Genomic DNA, 22,605 nt, shown 5'->3' with positions numbered 1-22,605 from the left:
CAATATATATATCCAGATGTTTGGGCAAAGCTCGCTTACTTGCTCTGGATCCTGCATCTGGCTCCTCATCATCTGATCGTCTGTTCTTGGAACTTGAGGCAGTGGCCTGCCATATTGTCTGTCGATCCTGGGATTTGTCAACCTCTGCAGCCTAAAAGCCAGCAGCCTCCCGTCTTACCTGCCAATCTTGGGTTTGTCAGCCCCTGCAGCTACTTAAGTCAGAAGCCTCCAGCCTGAAGCCTGGTAAACAGACTTGGGACTTGCCAGACTCTACAACCATATGAGCCATTTCCTTGAGATAAATCTCTTTCTCTCTCTATATGTGTATATACATGCTTCACTGATTTTGGTTCTCTAGAGGATCCAGCCTAAGACACTGCTTAATGGGTAGTTTCCTTTTGGGGTGATGAAGATGTTGAAGATGTTTCAGAGCTAGAGGTGGTGGCTGCACAACATTGTGCATGAACTAAATGTTACTGAATCGTTCACTTTAAGAACTGTATGATCCCGATTTTGCTTAAACAAACAAATACATATGTATACAGATACACACTGCGATGCAATGAATTTCTTAATAGGACCCTTCCAGCTATAGTCTTAGTGACTCACATGCAGTGGCTCAGTGGGACTATGCAAGTAAGGTGTATGGAACCTGTGACGGTTGGGGTTATGTGTCAACTTGGCTAGGCCATGATTCCTGGTATCACATGCCGCCTTGCGTTTTGTGATCTGATGTCTTCCATTTCGTGATCTGATGTAATTATCCTCCATTTTATGATGTGTTATAAATCCTAGCCTCTATGCTCATGAGGTGGGATTAAAGTGGGATGTATCTTGAGTCACCACCTTACTAGAGGGTGTGACTCGTCACCACCCTTACCCCAGCACTAACCTCACTAAAGGGCTTGACTCAAGTCACCACTTTCTCAAGTAGGGGGATTTTTCTTGAGGGTATGGTCTGCATCAAGTGGATATAAATGCTCTGGGGAAGTTCTCTTACACTCTGGATCCTGCATCTGGTTTGCAACCATCTGACCTCCAGTTCTTGGAGCCTGAGCCAGCAGCCTGCCATCTGACCTGCTGATTCTGGGATGTGTCAGCTTCCACAGCTCGTTCAGCCAGCAGCAGCCTATCGTCTGACCTGATTTTCCAGCTTCCACTGCCTCATGAGCTAGCAGCCTGTCATGTGACCTTCTGGTTTGGGCTTATCAGCCCCTGCAGCCATGTGGGTTGGGAGAAGCCTCCAGTCTGACACCTGACCCATGGATTTGGGACTTGCCAGTTTCCACAACTGCATGAGCCATTTCCTTGAGATATGGTTCATGAGTTCTGTAAGACGCTTCAGCGGATTATAAAACTCAAAGACAGCAGGAAGAATACTCAGGGGAGGAGGAGTAGTTGATGTTAGAGATGATGGAGCAGGTCAGCAGTTTGGTAAAGTTGGACATTTGGGACATCTTTAACCTCTGTCTCGTAAGAACCAGCTTTGTGCTGATCCTTATAAAAGAAATTATTCATTCACACAGGAAGAAAATGTAGCAGGATAATACTAAAATATTAACAAGGGTTTTCTCTGGGTGTCAGTATTATAATTAGTGGCCATGCCAGATATCTGAGACGTTTTAAAGCCAAATTAGAAGAAGGCAACTAAAGATGGTCTGTGAAGATATGGAAAGTCTACTCTCCTTCTCTAAGTACACAGGGAATCATACGGATATATGGATTAATACTTGAGAAAAGGAGCCCTGGTGGCACAGTGGTTAAGAGCTCGGCTGCTAACCAAAAGGTTGTCAGTTTGAATCCACCAGCCGCTCCTTGGAAACCCTGTCGGACAGTTCTACTCTGTCCTACAGGATCACTATGAGTCAGAATCGACTCAACGGCAATGGGTTTGGTTTGGTTTCTAGAGATAAAACCACATCTCCATTGCTATTTTTGCTTTATTCAGACAGAGCCTTATGTAAGGGTATATTTAAGCATGTGGTAAAGCTTAAAGCTTGTCTATACATAAGAGCACTCCACCACAATTCTTTTTTATCCTTTCTGAATATAGGGATAAAACACTGTCTTAAACTCTCCTCACTGCAAAGCTGCCTACCAGCGTCGTCACTCAAGTTTATAGGTATGGAAAGACATTCTGAACAGCTATCAAGGGAACAGCTATCGAGATTACCATTCAGCATCCTATTTGAAAAAAACATTTCCTTGGGACTTTCAAACACAATTTATAAATTATTAATGGAGACAAATTCTCGGGTATATGACCAATAATTAAATGCTTCAATATACCTGGCCAAAAGTGCTGGCTTTTGACTCACAGACTCTGGTCCCAATCCTGATTCTGCTGCTTACCAATTGAATGATCTTAGGAAAGCCATTTAGCCTCTTTGAGCCTCAGCACCTATCAAAATTGTTATGAGGACTGAACAGGAAATACATGTAAACCACCTGGAGTGGGGTCTGGCACATGTCTGGCATTATTAGTTAACAGTAATAAGAAAAGTAGTGCTGCCAGCAGGCATCACTTACGTGGACCAATTCTTCATCATCTCGTGCAGAGTAAATAGCAAATCTCCTTTCCAATGTAGTCTGCAGACCATCTTGCTCACTGTATGAAAGGTCTGTATTAACTGTAAATGTTCCAATAAACCTGGATAGAAACAAGGTGTTGCCTTGTGTCAGAGGTCAGGGCAAAGGGGGAGGGAACTATGAGACACCTGCCTATGTTCTACTAGCCCCACCCTGTCTGGCCAAGTCCTACTCATCACTGATGATAACTCAGACCTTAGCTCCTTGGGGAGCTTTCCCAGGCCCCCCGAGCTAAGTGCCCTGCCCCATGGGTTGTAGTCCCCAGAACACCTTTTGGAGCACACGTCACACTACCCTGCAATTACCTGGTGTGTATCAGGGAGCTCGGCCAGGGCAGGGATTGTGCCTGATGTTCCTCTCTCTTCAATGCCGTGCACACTGCCCACCACCTAGTCTCACCTCAAGGAATGTGCGTGGAACTGACTCGAATCCACCCTCTGAGAGAAACATGAATCCTGTATCAGGGCTCTGCGGCCCGGGTGAGGGCCTTACCATTTCACCAGGTTGGAGAGGTAATGGACATCCACATCTCTCTGCGGCACTTTGGTAAAGCGGGTTGGGATGATGGAGAGGCCGATAGCACGCAGATCTGGCTGGTTACAGATGCGATTTCGATAGAAGCCGTTTGCAAGCAGGCACAGAAGGTGAACCTAGGAAGGAGGAGGAAAGCAAAAAAAGGAGAAGGTACAGAAGAAACACTCAAACTAGCAGAGATTTCTGCTGCCAAATTAAAAGACATTTTGTGGGCACGAAATAGTTGTAGTCTACATATGAGAAAGTAAAAATCACTGTTAGCCATTTCCCAAGACTTTGTCTTTTATTCTTTCTCCTCTCATTCTCTTTAAAAAAAAAAAAAAAATCAAGTCTCATCTCTAAGCTTCAAAGAAGTTTTTTTTTTTTTTTTTTTAAAAGAAGTTTGCCTTTAAAAGATACACATGGAAGAACTTATGGATGAAAAGCTACAGTGTCTGGGATTTATCTGCTCAGAAAAGATCAGGAGCAAAGGCGAGCGGTGGTATAGGTGAGCGAGCCTGAGTGAGAGCTGACCATGGTCACGGCTGGGAGTGGGGAGTATGGAGCTCACCATGCTGCTCTACTTGTGTGTGTTTGTCCCCAACCTCCTCTGCTGCTGCCCCCATGCCTTGGCCCCTCCACTGATCTTCAGCCCCACCCTTCACCAACCTGCTGAAACGATTACCTGGCTGTCTTTCCCTTCTCTCAAACATAGCATCATCATTTCCCCTTCAAAATCCATCTCCCTTCTCCCCGACTCATAGCTTCACTATTTTAATCAATGACACTACCTTTCTCTCCTCATTTCAGCTTCGAGTCTTGCAGTCTTCTCAGTTCTCCCCCTTCTTTCATCTCCAACACCCATCAAGAAGTGAAAGGTGCATAGCTATCTCATGTAACCCCACCCAAGAACCCCGAGGCTCCACCCTCCCCAGCCTCATCACTGCCCTGGCTGTGTGCTTTTCACTTCACCTCTACATAATTACTCCCTTAAAAAAAAACGTAAAATCTCAAGCTTCAAAGAAGCTTCTTCCTTTCTTTTAGATGTCATGGCAGCTGCAGACCCCATGTCTCTTCCACCCATCCCATACATTCCCATCTCGTCCCTGCCCTCTTTAGTTCCCACTGCCAACAAAAGGAATATCGAAGTCCTCCCTTCCCACTGGTCTCCAACACATATGCCCTCCACACTGCCAGGCAGGCTGGTCATCCCACCATTCCCTCCACAACTCAGCCACAGCAGTCTTCCCAGCTTTCCGTCCTCTCCCTATCTCTCGAAGCTGTCCTTTCTCCCAGACCCAGCCCTGGTCCTTTCTCCTAAATAGAGCCTTCCTCAGCTACTCAGACCCACAACTCCTCTCTTTCATTGTTCTAAGCTTACAGTCTTGAGTTTGTCTGTTTTGAGGTCTTTCTTGTTCCACCTGTGAAATCATAAACTCCTTACTGGCAGGAAATAAGCTTTATACATGTCTCTATCCCCCAGTGCCTAGCACCTTGCTAGGTCAGTAATACATGTTCAATACTACCATCCTGAAGTCAAAACCCACTGTGACTTTAGCTGAGATCAGTACTGATGTTATTAAACAGTTACAAGAGGAGATGGCAGAAGAGTATGTACTGTTTAAGTCCTACCACATATAATATTTTGCTTAATGCTCACAGCTATCCTCCGAGGTAGGCACTATTATTACCTCCACTTTATGGATAAGGAAACTAGGGCTCAGAATAAGAGACATGCCCAAGGTCACTTAGTAGGTAGCAGAGCCAGAAGTAAAACCTAGCTTCGACTGACTGCAGGCCTGACTCCATACTACCCTGCCTCATCAAAAAGGAGAAATATGTCCTCGCCCTTGATCCCTTGCTCTTACCTTGTGTGTGTCCTCATGAACTTCTTTAGTGAAGCGTTTCATCACCCTCCGAAGATATGTCTCAAACTCCATTTTCGCCTTTTCACTGGAATGCATATTGAAAAATCAGAGAATGGAGTGGGGACTTGAAACCAGATCCCATTCCACCAGTCTATTCCTTTTACTCGTGACAACCTGTGAATCACTCTTCTTGCTTTCCTACGGAAGGCTGTGCTACTCACGCAAATCTGCAAGTCAGCCATTTTCTGCGTTCAATTTACCCCTTCTCACTTTCAAACCGTAGGTCAGAACATTCTCTACCCAGACTGCCCTCCTCTCAACGAGCAGGAAATCATGTCTCAAAAACATGTCTCGGACCTCCCTTCTTCTAAGACATCTTTTCTGTCTAACCTTCTGACTACTAATTCCCTCCTTGACACCTACTACCTTTATGTTAAATTAATGCACACTCATCTGTATGATATTCTTCTGGTGTAAAATTTCTTCCATGTTGGTGTCCCAAGCATCTTCAAGAAAACCTGAAGTTTATTCAATGAATTCTATTATCTCCGTCCTCTGTGCTTAATAATGAGCTTACCACACAGAACTCAATAACCAATTAATACCAGGTGTTGAAGTCCATATTTTCAAACCCCCAGAGGCTGCTGAGGTACTGGGGCTCCTGTGATAGAATGGGGGCTCCCTACCATGACGGGGTACTGCCATAAGTCCTGTAGTGTGATGGGTTGGAAAAGCATGACTGTTGCGTCAGACTGACATGGAATTAGATCTTGGCTCCTCCACTTACTGGCTGAGTGACTCCTGGAAAGTTACTTAACCTCTCTGAGCCCCTGGCTCCTCATTGTAATACTGATCTAAAGATTAAGCAAGATGTAGACAACTTGCAGAGCCTTTGGCACATAGCAGGTATTCAACGCAGAGGATTTCCCTCTCCCTATCTTCTGTCTCAGGCAGGACACAAGGTTTCTCTCACTCAAGTCCTAAAGGTGAACCCAGGGTTCTCTTGACCTAGGTTCCTGACCACTCTAATGCTCACCCCTGGTCTCCTAGGAGCTTCTCAAAAAGCCTTCATTGAGTAGCAGCTGCTGTCCATTACATGTGTCAAGAACATGGAAGCAAGTGTCTGATCTTACCTTCTTTCTCTTGTTTTAGCCTGCTCCGGTGTTTCAATCTCTATCTCCACGGGATTCACAGGCAGAACAGATTTAGAGAAGGCTGCATTTTCTCCTCCATCACCTGGCACAGGTTCACTAAGTTCTATCGATAATAATTTTAAAGAATCAGTAATTAGAATAATAGCTACTATACTGAAAAAAAATGGAGATTCTGCTGGGAAAAAGGAAGTGAGGAATGGATTCCAGGTGCAGAGACCACTACTCCTGCCACGTTTGGAGTACCTACAACGCATCAGATGCAGGGCTAAGTGTTTTATGTGTGTTTGCCTCATTTAAGGAGCCCTGATGGCACAGTGGTTAAGTGCTAGGCTGCTAACTGAAAGGTTAGCGGTTCGAATCCACAGTCGGTTTCTGTAAAGATTTAAAGTCTTGGAAACCCTATGGGGCAGTCTTGCTTTGTCCTCTAGGGTTGCTATGCGTCGGACTGAGTCGGAATTGACTCAACGGCAATGGGTTTAGATTTGGTTTTGAATGTCAGGTTGCCCCTCTATTAGTGATGCTAAGTTTGATTACTTGATTAAGGTGATGCCTCCAGACTGCACCATTGTCAGGGTACATTTTTCCCTGGAGTGATATGTTGGAAACTTCCTGGCACAGTGGTTAAGAGCTCAGCTGGTAACCAAAAGGGCAGCGGTTCAAATTCACCAGCCTGGAAACCCTAGGAGGCAGTTCCACTCCGTCTATAGGATCGCTGTGAACTGGCATCAACTTGACAGCAACCAGTCTGGGTTTTGGAGTGATATGTTAAACCTAAATATCTTGTCCCCAATAACTTTTTTACTTAACAGTTTTAGCATACACTGATGATCTTGACTGAAACAAAGATTATTATATTGAGGATTGCAAAGTGGTAATTTTCCCATTCTGTCATTTTATACACATTTATCATCTGACTTTCATCTATAAAGAAGAGCTTTCAAAAACTGTATTTATCCATTTATTTTAATATAACTATGAACGTGGAGGTTTTAAAAAAAACTTAAGTATGTTATAATCAGTTACCACTATGCTGTTTAATCTTTAGCATCTACCCCATTTGGCTAGTGGGAGCCCCTTTAAGCTAGCTACCATGTCCTTTGACACAGCCACATTAGTTTTTGAGAATATTTTTGTTTCCTGACATAGTGAGATATTCCAGGCTCACCTTGTACTTTCCTTCTCCAGACTTGGAATGATCAGCCTCTTTTCTCCAAGAAGCCCTGGTTCATTTTAGTAGGGAATGACAGAGAGAAACAAGATCTTGGCATTAAGTGAGCTTGTTGCCACTGTGGCATCATTACTTCTAGGCCCAGAACTTCTTTAAAAGTGCTTTTACTAGTGAAGTTCACAATTCGACCCAGCTCAGGAAACTTACCTCATTGCAACTAGTGTTTGTGGGCAGTGTGGTTGATAAAGAAATGAAAAAGATTCATTCCTTGTCATTGACAAATTTACAAGTCAGGGTGAAAAACAGACACCTAAATCATGACTCTGGAGCCCTGGTGGTACAGTGGTTAAGAGTTCGGCTGTTAACCCAAAGATCAAGAGTTTAAATCCACCAGCCGCTCCTTGGAAACACTATGGAGCAGTTCTACTCTGTCCTCTAGGGTTACTATGAGTCGGAATTGACTCGACGGCAATGGGTTTGGTTTTTAGTATTCAATCGTGACTATACAAAGCAAACTATGGTGTTATTTTAGTATACAGAGACTGGGAGAGTGTTCTCATTTGGCTTTTTTATTGTTTTAGGGAAAAGAATAAGTGTCTACTAAAATACACACATGAATGTCAGCTCCTTGACAACAGAGTCTGTTTCTAATTCAACTCAGTATCTCTATGCCTTAGATTCCTCATCTAAAGACTACTTCTACTGGTTGTTTTATGGGTTAAATGAGATAAAACCTGTAGCTGTCGAGTCGATTCCAACTCATAGCGGCCCTACAGGACACAGTAAAACTGCCCCACAGAGTTTCTGAGGCTGTAAATCTTTATGGAAGCAGACTGCCACATCTTCCTCCTGCGGAGCAGCTGGTAGGTTCGAACCACTGACCCTTCAGTCAACAGTCAAACACTTTAACCACTGCGCCTTCAGGGCTACTCTCAATCTGACATTAAAAAAAAATGCCCCTTAATGGATGCAATATTAAATACAAAGCATCACTGGAAGTACTTTTGCCAAAAAAATGTTTAATCTAAATCCAATCAAGTCTTTGGATTTAACTTACAGTTTATAAGAGATACGGGGGATAATGAAATAAGTTTAACAATAACATGAGAAAATAATCAGATAAAACCAGAACATGAGACATTCTACAAAACCAGAGATCAGGACTCTTCAAAAAAGGCAGGATCATGAAAAGCAAAAAAATCTGAATGGGTGGGTAGGAACACTGCTCTCAATTAAAAGAGACTAAAGAGACAAAACAACCGAATACAAGGTTTATACCTTGATTGGATTGTAAAAAAAAAAAGAGAAAAAGTTATAAAGGATATTTTTTATAATAATGCACAGCATACAGCAGGCATTCAATGTTCACTGAACGTTACTAGTAAAAAAACACTTAAGCTCAGAGAGGGTAAGTTACTTGCTTGAGGTCACACAGTTGAGTTCTGAATCCAGGTCTGACTACCTTCAAAACCTTGCTCCTTCTACTGCATCACACTGCCTCTCTATGTCTACTCTGTTGATTATTACCAGAGGAAGAGAATATACAACCTTCTTTGCTAACCTCGTCATGAATTTTTCTAAAACTAAGTCCCTAAAAAAACTGCAACCTTATCTTTGGTCTTATTAGTTTCAAAAGAAAATAACGGGATTGCAGTAACTGATAAGACTCCAAACAGAATCAAACAGAAAACAAACAAAATCAGTTCTGAAAGCAAAGGAAGATGTTTTACCTTCTACCTCTTCCCAATCCTCTTCACTTTCGTCCTCAACTTCTCCTTCACTGCTATCTTCGTCAACGGGAGCCTCTTTCTTTTGATGTTTTGCCTTCTTGTGGGCACCTGGGAAGTTCCTGTGGAAAGGTCATAGGAAGGAAGATGAAAAAGGCTCTGAGAACCTAGGGTTTCATTTAAGCTACAGGGAATTTAAAGACTCTTCCTTCCACGTTACTCTTAAATCTGCTGCAATGTTTTAAAGATGGTTTGTGAGCTCTGAGCCTCATTTCCTCCGTGAGCACAGGTCTCGGATTCTCAGTAAGATGCGCTCTGAGCATCAGTGCAATACTAGGTGTGCTGTCAGAACAGAAAGAACTCCATAAACCTACACCTAGAGCTGAGCGAACTGGAAACCCTGGTGGCCTACAGGTTTAAGAGTTACGGCTGCTAACCAAAAGGTCGGCGATTTGAATCTACCAGGCGCTCCTTGGAAACCCGATGAGGCAGTTCTACTCTGTCCTATAGGGCCGCTATGAGTCAGAATTGACTCGACGGCAACAGGTCTGGTCTGGTCAGAGCTGAGTGAAGGAAAACATAGCTGTGCTTGGAAGTGGTAAGGGAAACGTTAGAAAAAACAGTAATGTGAAGTCCAGAAGTGAAAGCTGTGTGCATATATACGTGCAGATGGAGGCCAGCAAGAAGAGAATTCACATTTGCTGATCCTACTACGAGCCAATTCAAAAAGTTTCCCCTCCCACCTTTGAGAAATATGATGTAAGGATAGAGAAGTTGGCAGTTCTCAGTTCAAGTTAAGTGAGGATGTGACTATATGTAGGTATGTCATAAATACCAGCAACCTGGATAGCTAGCTAGGTATAACTACATAGATAAATAACTAGCTAAATACTGGCACAAGACTTAATGGCAGCTAATGTGTATACTAAAAAATGTATTTCAGAAAATTCATGTATAAAATGTGTTTACAGCAGTAAGTTACTTTTAGCTTTTATAAACTTTGATATTTGCTTTTGGTATGAGAATATTATCTAAGATTTTAACGGAGACATTTAAAATAACCAATCCTCAGTCTTCCATTCTTATAATACATATATGCTCTTTTTAGCCTACTGCTTTCTCTTAACACCAAATTTCTCCTCAGGATAAACACAGCAGAACATTCATACACTACGGGGTCTGGCCACAGTCACCTCTCAGTTGAGAGGGGAAGGTGGACCCAGAGCTTTCCTTGGCAGCATCGTGGTTCTGAAGAGAGAGAATTCAACTAACTAGTGAGAGGAGGCAACTGGGAAGCAGGAAGCTCAGAGGCCATCTGTAACGCAGTAGCGTCAGTGCCATCTAAATTCACGAGGGGGGAGGAGAATCAAGATCAGCACAAAGCTGATTCCTGAGGTATACCTCCACTGTCCAAATTCTGCAATTCTGACACCAGCCGTCTTCCCCATGGCACTACTTCTCTGCTGGGTTCGGTAATTTGTTGCAATGGCCACACAGAACTCACTGACCATGATTTAAATGTGGTTTATCAGGGAAGCAACATGCTGCAATTCAGGATCAGGATCAACTTGGAGGTAACAACAACTCAGGGGACAGGATACAGTTCATTAATCAGGAGGGCTTCTGAGGTAGCTCTCAGCTGCTTATCAGCCATGTCTACAGGCAGACCCTTCACTCAGGCCTTCTGCCACTGGACCCTGGTCGGTGTTCTGCTGCAGAGTCCCCCTGGGCCTGGCCTCTGTCCTGCTGGGCCGAGCTTTGGATCCGTTGACAAGTGCCTGGAGGGACCCCACTGTGCCAGCAAGCCTTCCGCCTGAAGGGACTCAGCTCTCTCCCACTCTGTGGGTTGGCAAACCCACTGCAGCCCCTTGTTCCGTGGGCCAGGAAGCCCACTGCAGTCATTTCATGCTGGTCTCCTGGTTTCCGCCACTTGTACTGCTGTTCATGCTGCTGTGCCTGCCTCGCATTGTCTCCAGTGTTACAGCTCCCTGTCCTGGATCTACGTTTTCAGTACAGGAACCCTGGGCCCAAAGGATGCATATTGCTCTATGCGCTTCTTCTTGCTGGTAGTGAGATCCTCCTTACTCTGTGGAAGTGACCTTTTTACAAGCCTACTCCTTCCACCAAGACCATGAACTGACCATTCCCATCTGTAGGCCATCATCACCTAATTAGCAAAGTAATCAACCAATCCTCACAAGAGTTTTACCCACCTTCTTTGCATGGTAAACTGTCCAATCTCTGCAACGTACATAAAATAAACCAATCTCAGGGCAGGCTGTGGTTCAATGATTTTTGGCACAATTATAAACCCAAAGGCCAGAAAAGCCATATATGCGAGAAACTATTACACTGCGCAGTTTTGGGAAAAGGACAAGAGATGAAGCACGGTGGTAAATTGATATGCTTTCCTGTGTTCCTTTCTCCTGCTGCCCCCTGCTGGGCTATGTTCCTATGCCAGGACTGGTGAGGTTGCTGGATTTCGGTTAGATTGTGAGGACTTATTTTTGAAGCACGGAAGGAAGCAGGTAATCAAGAGCTTCCAAAACAAAAAACCAAATCCATTGCCATGGAGTTGATTCCGACTCAAAGTGACCCTATAGGGCAGAGGAGAACTGCCCCATGTGGTTTCCAAGGAACAGCTGGTTGATTCAAACAGCTGACCTTTCGGTTAGCAGCTATAGCTCTTAGCCACTGCATCACCGGGGCTCCAATCAAGTGCTTAGTAAGCTTATAGTCATAGTTCACTATAGATTAATATGAATCTTCATTCACGGCGACACTGCCTTAGTTTCTGCAAAATAAAATACTCTGCCCTAGATGCCACAAGGTCCGTGAAAATGAGCCAGGTATGGCTCCAGCCCTCTGAGGACTGACTGTGTAGCAGGCAGGGATAGATATTATGTACACGAATAAGGGCAATATAAGGCAGACACAGCATGCTGCACCCTAGAGAGATGCTGTAGGAAATCAGACGAGGAAAGTGGGGAAAATCAATGAAGACTTCGTAGAGTAGATGGCTTCTGATCTGCCTCTTCTAAGATGGAAGAAAGCAGTCCAGGTAGAAGGAACAATATGAGCATAACTTAGGGGTAGTGAAGTACGAGAACCTGTTGAGTGAAAGATGAGAAGGCCAGCTGGGTAGGAATAGAGTGTATGAGATAAAGGAGAGTATGGGAGATAAGGCTGGCATGGCAGGTATTTTGTATATATCTAATATCTTTGTGGCTAGAAACCCTGGTGGCATAGTGGTTAAATGCTACAGCTGCTAACCAAAGGGTTGGCAGTTTGAATCGGCCAGGTGCTCCTTGGAAACTCTGTGGGGCAGTTCTACTCTGTCCTATAGGGTCGCTATGAGTTGGAATCGACTCGACGGCACTGGGTTTTTTTTTTTTTAATATCTTTACGTAGTAGAAACAGCATTGGACCATGAGTCAGAAGACCTGGGTTCTGCCTGGTTTTGCCAGTATCTAGCTGCGTAACCATGAATAAATCACTTTTTCCAGGCTATCACTGTCCTCATCTGCGAAATTCAGGAGGTAAACTATAGAATCATTAAGATCTTTTCAGCTCTTACTGGGCTGAGCTCTTTATCTAGAAGATTCAAAGGTCTAATTTTTTTCCATGGAGCACATTGACAAGCACAGAGAGCAAGCTCCATTGCCTACACCTCTCTGAACGGAACTATCAAGACCTGGCCATAGCTTTTTAGCCATCTCACCTGAAATCTTCCCCATCACTGAGGGCTTCATCCTTTATAACCTTGAGGCGTCTGGATTTAGCAGTCGCCTTGGCCACTTTCTTCTTTGCTGGACCATCATCAGCTGGGCCCCCAGGATCACTGCAGCCTTTCCTTTTCTTTCCTTGTGAAACTTTGGAAAGAAGGGTCTTCTTTGGGGGTTTCTCATCTTCAAGGACATCTGAGTGACCAATGGAACATAAGGTGAGGGTCAACAAAAAAGGTGGAGGCAGTGTGGTTTAATGGTCAGGGTTATAAAACGTCATCTTCTGCAACCTCTCTCCAAACCCTATCTCCATCACCAGTTCACCACCATGTCTGGTCAACAACCAGCTTTCAGCCCCTTTTTGCCTTTAATGTAGTCTATGTTCACACTAAAAACCATCTACTTTAATCAGCATTTTCTTCTACTCATCGGAGCCCCATATGATTCAAATAAAATCTAACTTTCAAACCTTAAATTTTAGTTAATCTCCGGCAAGGAAAAAACATGACTCTATTAATACTGTGCTTGCTTACTACCTGCCAAGACTATTTATTTGTTTTAGAGATAATTCACTCGCATTGAGTGAAATACTTTAAGTTCATAAACATGCCTGAGTTTTACCACAATCTTATTTCTACTAATCTCTGTTTCTGCCATTTTTCAAAACCAAACTCTGCTCAAATCACATACAGCTATTACCCAAATAACACTCGTATACCAGCCACTTCAAAAAAAATTTAGGGATGCCATAATAACTTAAAAAAAAAACTTTATTTTCTTAAAATAATTATAGTTATATTTTGTTAAAGGAAAACATAAAAAAGTAAACAACCCCTGAAACTACTGACCTGAGATCATCTTTAAACCTTAAACCCTAAAGTCTTCTTACAATCAAATAACAATTTAGCTGAACTAGTAAAGAATGTCTGCCTTGGGCATTATGCTCCTTCAAGATCTATCTATATGGGATCAAACTGACAATAGCAACTCAAAAGATTAGACAGGAAACTTAATGGGCAGTGAGTTTATGTTAATTGGGGAGGAACAACTCAGAAAAGGAAGGTGAGGATGGTTGTACAACTCGAAGAATGTAATCAATGTCACTAAATTGTACATGTAGAAACTGCTGAATTGATGTTTTGCTGTGTATATTCTCAAAAACAACAATGAAACAAATATAAAAAATTTTAAACAGTGAACAAACATTTGGTTTTATTAAATTAGGCTATCCAAAAGTATGCTGTTTATTTACATATAAATAACTACATTACTAAGTTAATTTTTTTTTTGTTGTCCTTTAGGTGAAAGTTTATAGCTCAAGTTAATTTCTCACACAAAAATTTATACATATATTGTTATGCGACATTAGTTGCAATCCCTACAGCATGACAGCACACTTCCCCTTTCCATCCCCAGTTTCTTATGTCCATTCAACCAGTTCCTGTCACTTCCTGCCTTCCCATCCTGCCTCTGGACAGGAGCTGCCCATTTGGTCTCCTGCATCTGATTGAACTAAAAAGCACACTCGTCATGAGTATCGTTTTGTTTTATACTCCAGTCTAATCTTTAACTGAAGAGTGGGTCTCAGGAATGGTTTTAGTTCTGGGTTAACAGAGCATCTAGGGGCCAGAGTTTTGGAGGTTCCTACAGTCTCTGTCAGACCATTAAGTCTAGTTTGTTTCCGTGAATTTGAGCTCTGTTCTGCACTTTTCTCCCACTCCTTCAGTGGCTCTCTGTTATGTTCCCTGTCGGGGAGGTCACTGGTAGTAGCCGGGCGCCATCTAGTTCTTCTGATCTCAGGCTGATGGAGTCTCTGGTTCATGTGGACATGAGAGGTATGGCTGCTCATCAAAAGGCTGGCAGTTCCAATCCAACAGGCATTCCTTGGAAACCATATGGGGCAGTTCTACTCTGTCCTATAGGGTCACTATGAGTCAGAATGGACTCTATGGCAATGGGTTTTGATTTTTTGGTCTTTTGTTTCTTGGGCTAATGTTTTCCTTGTCTTTGGTGTTCTTCATTCTCTTTTTTTCCAAATGGGCTGGGACCAATTGATGCATCTTAGATGGCCACTCAGGCTTTTAAGACCCCAGACACCACTCATCAAAGTGAGATGCAGAATATTTTAATAAACTTTGTTATGCCAATTGACCTAGATGTCCCTTGAAACCATGGTCCCCAGACCCCTGCCGCTACTACTCTGTCCCTCAAGGTGTTTGGTTGTCTTCAGGAAACATCTTAGCTTTTGCTTTGGTCCAGTTGTGCTGACTTCCCCTGTATTGTGTGTTGTCCTTCCCTTTACCTAAGATGATTCTTATCTACTACCTAGTTAGTGAATTCCCCTCTCCCTCCCTCCTCACCCTCGTAACCATCAAAGAATGTTTTCTTCTGTGCTCAAACTTTTCTTGAGTTCTTATAATAGTGGTCTCATACAGTATTTGTCCTTTTGTGACTAATTTCACTTGGCATAATGCCCTCCAGATTCATCCATGTTGTGCAATGTTTCACGGATTCATCACTGTTCTTTATTATTGTATAGTATTCCATTGTGTGTATGTACCATAACTTGTTTATCCATTTGTCTGCTGATGGATACCTAGGTTGCTTCCATCTGTTTTGCTATTGTGAACAGTGCTGTAATGAACATGGGTGTGCGTATATCTATTCATGCGACAACTCTTCTTTCTCTAGGATATATTCTAAGGAGTGGGATTGCTGGATCATTTGGTACTTCTATTTCTAGCTTTTGAAAGAAGCACCAAATTGTTTTCCAAAGTGGCCGTACCATTTTACATTCCCACCAGCAGTGCGTAAGTGTTACAGTCTGTCCACAACCTCTCCAGTATTTGTTATTTTGTGTTTTTGGATTATGCTAGCCTTGTTGGGGTGAGATGGTATCTCATTGTAGTTTTGATTTGCATTTCTCTAGTGGCTAATGATCGTGAGCATTTCCTCATGTATCTGTTAGCCACACGAATGTCTCCTTTGGTGAAGTGTCTGTTCATATCCTTTGCCCATTTTTTAATTGGGTTATTTGTCTTTTTGTTGTTGACGTGTTCCAGTATCTTGTAGATTTTAGAGATTAGACCCTGATAGGATATGTTGTAACCAAATTTTTTTCCAAGTCTGTAGGTTCTCTTTTTATTCTTTTGGTGAAGTCTTTTGATGAGCATAGCTGTTGGATTTTTTAGGAGCTCCCAGTCATCTAGTTTCTCTTCTGGTGTTTGTACATTGTTAGTTATGGTTTGCATTCTGTTTATGCCATGTATCGGGGCTCCTAGCGTTGTCCCTATTTTTTCTTCCACGATCTTTATCGTTTTAGATTTTATATTTAGGTCTTTGTACATTTTGAGTTAGTTTTTGTACATGGTATGTGGTGTGGGTCTTGTTTCATTTCTTTGCAAATGGATATCCAGTTATGCCAGCACCATTTGCTAAAGAGACTGTCTTTTCCCCATTTAACGGGCTTTGGGCCTTTGTCAAATATTAGCTGCTCACAGGTGGATGAATTTACATCTGGGTTCTCAATTCTGTTCCATTGGTCTCTGTGTCTGTTGCTGTACCAGTCCCAGGCTGTTCTGACTACCATGGCAGTATAACAGGTTCTAAAATCAGGTCATATGAGGCCTCCACTTTGTTCTTCTTCAGTAATGCTTTACTTATCTGGGCCTCTTCCCTTTCCATATAAAGTTGATAAATTGTTTCTCCATCTTGTTTTGGAAATTGGATCAGGATTGCAGATCATTTTGGGTAGTATTGACATTTTCACAACATTGAGCCTTCCTATCCATAAGCGGTTTATCCACGAGCGTGGTATGTTTTTCCACTGACGTAGGACTCTTCTGGTTTCTTACAGTAGTGTCTTGTAGTTTTCTTTGTATAGGTCTTTTACGTCTCTGGTTAGGTTTATTCCTAAGTATTTTATCTTCTTGGGGGCTATTGTAAATGGTACTGATTTGGTGATTTCCTTTTCAAAGTTCTCTTTGTTGGTGTAGAGGAATCCAACTGATTCTTGTATGTTTATCTTGTATCCTGATACTCTGCTGAACTCTTCTATTAGTTCCAGTAGTTTTTTCGTGGATTCTTTGAGATTTTTTGCATATAACATCATATCACTTTGCAAATAGGGATACTTTTACTTCTTCCTTACCAATCTGGATGGCCTTTATTTGTTTTTCTAACCTTATTACTCTGGCTAAGACCTCCAGCGTGATGTTGAATGAGAGCGGTGATAAAGGGCATCCTTGTCTGGTTCCCGTTCTCAAGAGGAATGCTTCCAGGCTCTCTCCATTTAGAATAATGTTGGCTGTTGGTTTTGTATAAATCCCTTTAGTATGTTAACGAATTTCTCTTCTATTCCTATTTTCATGTTTTTATCATGAACGGGTGTTGGGCATTGTCAAATGCCTTTACTGCATCAATTGATAAGATCATATGGTTCTTGTCTTTTATGTATATGATGGATTACATTGATTGTTTTTCTAATGTTGAACCATCCCTGCGTACCTGGTCAGAAAAGATGCTTTGTAATATTTTGATGTTTTGGATTCTGTTAAGGCTTGCTTTATGGCCTAATATGTGGTCTATTCTGGAGAATGTTCCATGTGCACTGGAAAGTATACTTGGCTGCTGTTGGGTGGAGTGTTCTGTATATGTCTATGAGATCAAGCTGGTTGACTGTGGCATTCAGATCTTCCGCGTCTTTACTGAGTTTCCTTCTAGATGTTCTGTCCTTCACCAAAAGTGGTGTGTTGAAGTCTCCCGCTATTATTGTTAAGCTGTCTATTTCTCTTTTCAATGCTGTTAGAGTTTGTTTTATGTACTTTGTAGCTGTCGTTGAGTACATATATATTTATTATGGTTATGCCCTCCTGGTATTTTGACATTTTAATCATTATATAGTGTCCTTCCTTATTCCTTATGGTAGATTTTGCTTTAAAGTCTATTTTGTCAGAGATCGATATTGCCACTCCTGCTCTTTTTTCGTTGTTTGCTTGATGTATTTTTTTTCCATCCTTTGAGTTTTCGTTTGTTTGCATCTTTGAGTCTAACAGGTGTCTCTTGTAGGCAGCATATAGACGGATTTTTTTTTATTCATACTGTCACTCTCTCTTTATTGGTGCATTTAGTCCATTTACATTCAGTGTAATTATTGACAGGCATTAGTTTTATGCTGTCATTTTGATGTATTGTCCCCCTGCTGCCCAGTGGTGTTGACAGCTTCTTTGTTCTACTTAATTTTCTGTGCTGAGCGCTTTTCCTTTATATTTTCTTTTCATCTTTTTCATTATCACTGATTTTGAATTTGCTGAATCTTTATGTTTCTCTTGTTTTTTTATTTTGATGGGTAGATTTAATAGTTTCCTTTGTGGTTACCTTAAAATTTACCTCTATTTTTCTAAGTTTAAACCAATATTTTATTTCTTGATATCACCTTAACTTCCTTTCTATTATGAAAGTTCTATGACTACATTATTTAGTCCCTCTTTTTTGTTTTAATGTTGTCATTGTGTACATTATCAATGTCTCTGTTTCCCCATTCTTAGTCTTTTAGCTTTGACTTATTTTTGCAACTTCCATATCTGGGTTGATATCTGGTAGTTCCGTCCCGTGTTCTAGTCTTGGCTTGTTGTTTGATATTGCTGGTTCTCTAGCTGGAGGACTCCCTTTAATATTTCTTATAATTTTGGTTTGGTTTTTACAAATTCCCTTAACTTCTGTTTATGTGGAAATGCCCTAATTTTGCCATCATATTTGATAGTTTTGCTGGATATGTAATTGGTCGGCACTTTTTTTCTTAAAGGCTTTATATATGTCACTCCATTGCCTTCTTGCCTGCATGGTTTGTGTTGGGTAGTCAGAGCTTAGTCTTATTGACTCTCCTTTGTAGGTGACTTTTCATTTATCCCTAACTGCTCTTAAAATTCTCTCTTTATCTTTTTTTTTTTTTTTTTGGCAAGTTTGCTTATGTCTTGGTGACTTTCTTTTGGGATCTACCCTGTGTGGGGTTTGATGAGCTTCTTGGATAGATATCTTCTCATCTTTCACAACAACAGGGAAGTTTTCTGCCAGCAAATCTTCGACAATTCTCTCTGCATTTTCTGTTATCTGCGCCCCCCACCCCCATTCTGGTACTCCAAATGCTCGTAGGTTTTTCCTCTTGATATTAACCCGCATAATTTTCAGAGTTTCTTCATTGAAAAAAAAATTTTTTTATGTGACTTTTCCTCAAATAAATTGGTATCAAGGGGTTTTCTTCAATCTCAGTAATTCTGACTTTCATTGCATCAATTCTGCTCCTATGGCCTTCTACTGAGTTGTCTAATTCTGAAATTTTATTGTTAATCTTTTGCACTTCTATTTGCTGTCTCCCTATGGTTTCTAGCAGCCTGTTAAATTTGTCATTCTGTTCTTGTATTGTTTTCCTGAATTCGTGTATTGCTTTGTCTGTGTGTTCCTTGGCTTGGTCTGAGTTTTGCCCCATCTCCTGAAGAGCTCTGTATATTAATCTTTTGAACTCTAACTCTGGTAATTCCAGGACCTTCTCTTCCTCCAGAATGTTTCCTGTTTCTTTATTCTGGTCTCTTGCTGGAGCCATCTAGACCTGCTTCTTTATGTGATTTGATATTGGCTTTTGTCTCTGACTCATCAATAATTATATTTATTTATTGCATAATTCCTTACTATGTCCTAGCTTTTTGTGTTGTTTTGTTTTGATATGCCCAAATAAGCTGGGCATGTGAGTCCCTGTCGTTATTGGTGTCTCTGAAGCTCTCACATCCTGTGACCAGGTGGTTAGAGCTGCTGCTCAGTGTGTGAGCCCAGGAGTCTGTTTACTTTTCTTGTGTGGATTCAGTTCAGTTGCCCAGGTCATTGGTAACCGAGTGCATGGTGCAGACTCTCACCTATAGTCCTTGACACGCAGGGCTATGTAGCGGTGACTGGAACGGGCACAGGTATCTGACTTTAATAGGCAGTTATGTGCTGAGCAAGGTAGGGGGCTGATGGCTGTCCTTGAGTGCCTAGGTGGAAAGCATATCCCTGTCCCCCAGAGTGTGTAGGTGGGTGGATTTTGCAGCTGGACTTTGGGCACCCAATGCTGTTGGCTTAAGATCTGAGAGGCACCACTTATTCTTGGACCCCTGTCATGGGTGACTAGGTGGAATGAGTGAAACTGCCAGTCCTCAGGCCCCTGATGTGGATGGGTAAGGACCCTGCTTAATGGGCAGGGCAGTGTCAAATATCACGAACCTGCAACTCCCCCTTGGCTGCTGCAGCTGAAAATAGACTTTAGGAATATATCCCTATGCTAACGAGGACCTATGCTGTTGAATTGGCTCACACAGGTCTATGGCCACGTGCACCAGCTGAACCAGCCTGCAGGGTGCTGGCTAGCTCAAGACTGGCACCCTGCTTCTGAATTTTCTCTCCCTCCCTCTGCCGCTCAGTCCGACTCCTCAACTTTGTCTTTGATGATCAGGGCTCCTAGACTGTCAGATATAATCGATACACTAAGAACCTTTGAACCTACTGTTTACTCTGGAGAACTCTTTCTCCCCACGACTTCCTATGAATGGCTCCTTCACAATATCCAATAATTGGCTCAAAATATCACTCCTTAGCGGCATTCCCTGGCTACTCATCCTATTAGCTATCTCTATCAGCTTTATTACAGCATCCTGTTTTATTTTCTTCATAGCTCTTATTGCCATGTGAATTTTTTTTTAACTTGTTGTCTACCTTACCCACCCCTCCCAAAAGAATATAAGCATTATGAGAGCAGGGACCTTGTCTGTCTTTTTCACTTTCAGCACACAGAATAGTGCCTGGAAATAGTAGATGCTCAGTTAATATTTGTTGAAGGAATTAATGAATTACATCAATGAAAGAATTATGAAGAAATCAGAGGTGCCCCAATATAAACAAATAATGTGGAAGACTGTTTTCTTTGTTCCTAACTGCCGCAAGCAACCAAGTGTCACTTTCATTTGCATGCTGTTAAAACCGAGAGTTCTATAAGAATTTCTACACTGAAGAGTCATCGGCAGTGTCACCTGCAGCCCAAACCACAATTGCTAAGTCTGTGCCCCTCCACTGAACCACAGCAAAGATTATAACTCTTCAGATCCCGGAAGCTGCCTTGGAAACTTGTTTTAACTCTGCTGGCTGGCAAAGTCTGAGTGAAGCCTGGGGGTATCCTTAGCTACTGTGATGGTTAATGTTATGTGTCAACTTGGTTAGGCTAATTCTCAGTGGTTTGGCAGACACTATATAATTACCTTCTATTTTATGATTTGATGTGAGCAGCCAATCAGTCGAAAGGGGAGTCCCCTTGGGGGTGCAGCTTGCCTCTGGTATATAAAAGGATATTCTGGAAAAGCTCCCTCTCTTTCTCAACTTGGACTCTTCTCATCTCCTGACCTCCAGTTCTTGGGACTCAAGCGTGCAGGAGTCTCTGGCCTGCTGCCTGACCTGCACATTTTGGGTTCATCAGCTCCTGCAACCACGTGAACCAGCAGAGGTCTTCAGCCTGCTGCCTGACCTATGGATGTGGGTCTTACCAGCCTCAGCAACTGTGTGAACAATTTCCTTGAAGTAAAATTTCTCTCTCTATGTATCTTTATGTATACTTCATTGGTTTTGCTCCTCTAGAGAACTGAGGCTAAGACACCTACGTTTAAGCTGAATGATATTAGCTAGCTCTAACTTGGGACCAGGTGCCAGGCCAGAAGCTTTATATGCTATCACTATGAACATTCACAATCACCCTGCAAGGTAAGATTGTTTCACAGATGAGCTTCAGAAAGGTTAAATTATTTGCCTAAAATAATTTACACACGTGCACATAACCACTGTGTTAGAGCTATATCAAGCTGGCTCCCAGGGTAAGTGTTGAGCTGGGATGAATACTACCCAGAAAGGAAACATTTCCATCCTATTAAAACCTGTAAGTTTTCAACTGTAACATTCAGAATACATTCCCTCTGACTAGAACATCCACTGGCTTTCAAGGCTGCTTGCTAAGATTATCCATCCTTAAAGTCAAAGATCAAACATAACTCCTTCAGAGAGCATTTCACAATTTCTCCAGTCAAACTTGATTATTCCTTTGGAAGCCACAAAGGCTTTTGTACCTTCTCCCATGATGTTTAATATACCTCACCTTAGATATTTTATGTGCAAATGTCACATCAACACTAGTATACTCTAAGCTCCCCCAGGAAATCTCTATCTCTCATGTCACCTAGCTCATCATGTACAGCACATAGTAGGTACTCAAAAAAATTTCACTTCAATGAACACATGAGTAAATGAATGAATACAAAGGAACTCACATTATTATTTAAATATAAGGTAAATCATCGCCTAAGTTTAGGAATTATTACCACTTGACTCCTTCCTAATGGGTGATGAACTTATAATATGTACAAAATCATAGAATCTAGTGTTACAGGAACTCTTACTGGTTACCTAAACAAATCTTCTACCCAGTTATTTCTGGAACCCCAGAAATCCCTCCTTGAGCACGCATTCGGCAATTACTCAAAATATCTATTGAGCACTTCCTATATGTGGGGATGAGGGGAAGACAAAAATGGGATACAACAAAAAGTGACACGTGTTCATGGAACTTAAATTCTGGTGAGACAGGCAAAAGAAACAATAAATTAACAAGAGCATTACAGACGATAAGACTTATGAGGGCAATAATTGGGGCACTAGCAGTTCGAATCTGCCAGGCGCTTCTTGGAAACTCTATGGGGCAGTTCTACTCTGTCCTGTAGGGTCACTATGAGTCAGAATCGACTCAACGGCACTGGGTATGATAGAGTACTTGGGGACGTCCACCTTAGACAGAAA

General features: G+C 42.0%; 1 protein-coding gene across 1 annotated transcript in view; it reads right to left on the bottom strand.

The window, feature by feature from the left end:
• The window catches only part of XPC (XPC complex subunit, DNA damage recognition and repair factor), a 52,230-nt gene that overhangs the window by 28,317 nt on the left and 1,308 nt on the right, over positions 1–22,605 (bottom strand). The window contains exons 2-7 of the mRNA XM_049861914.1: positions 12,741–12,939; positions 9,023–9,141; positions 6,104–6,227; positions 4,971–5,055; positions 3,082–3,239; positions 2,530–2,650 (exon numbers count right to left, since the gene is read on the bottom strand). Of these exons, the coding sequence (XP_049717871.1) occupies positions 2,530–2,650; positions 3,082–3,239; positions 4,971–5,055; positions 6,104–6,227; positions 9,023–9,141; positions 12,741–12,939 (806 nt within the window). The remainder of the gene's footprint in view (positions 1–2,529; positions 2,651–3,081; positions 3,240–4,970; positions 5,056–6,103; positions 6,228–9,022; positions 9,142–12,740; positions 12,940–22,605) is intronic.

Source organism: Elephas maximus, chromosome 20, assembly GCF_024166365.1.
Source record: "Elephas maximus indicus isolate mEleMax1 chromosome 20, mEleMax1 primary haplotype, whole genome shotgun sequence".
NCBI lineage: Eukaryota > Metazoa > Chordata > Mammalia > Proboscidea > Elephantidae > Elephas > Elephas maximus.
This window is presented reverse-complemented; position numbering and strand designations above follow the sequence as displayed.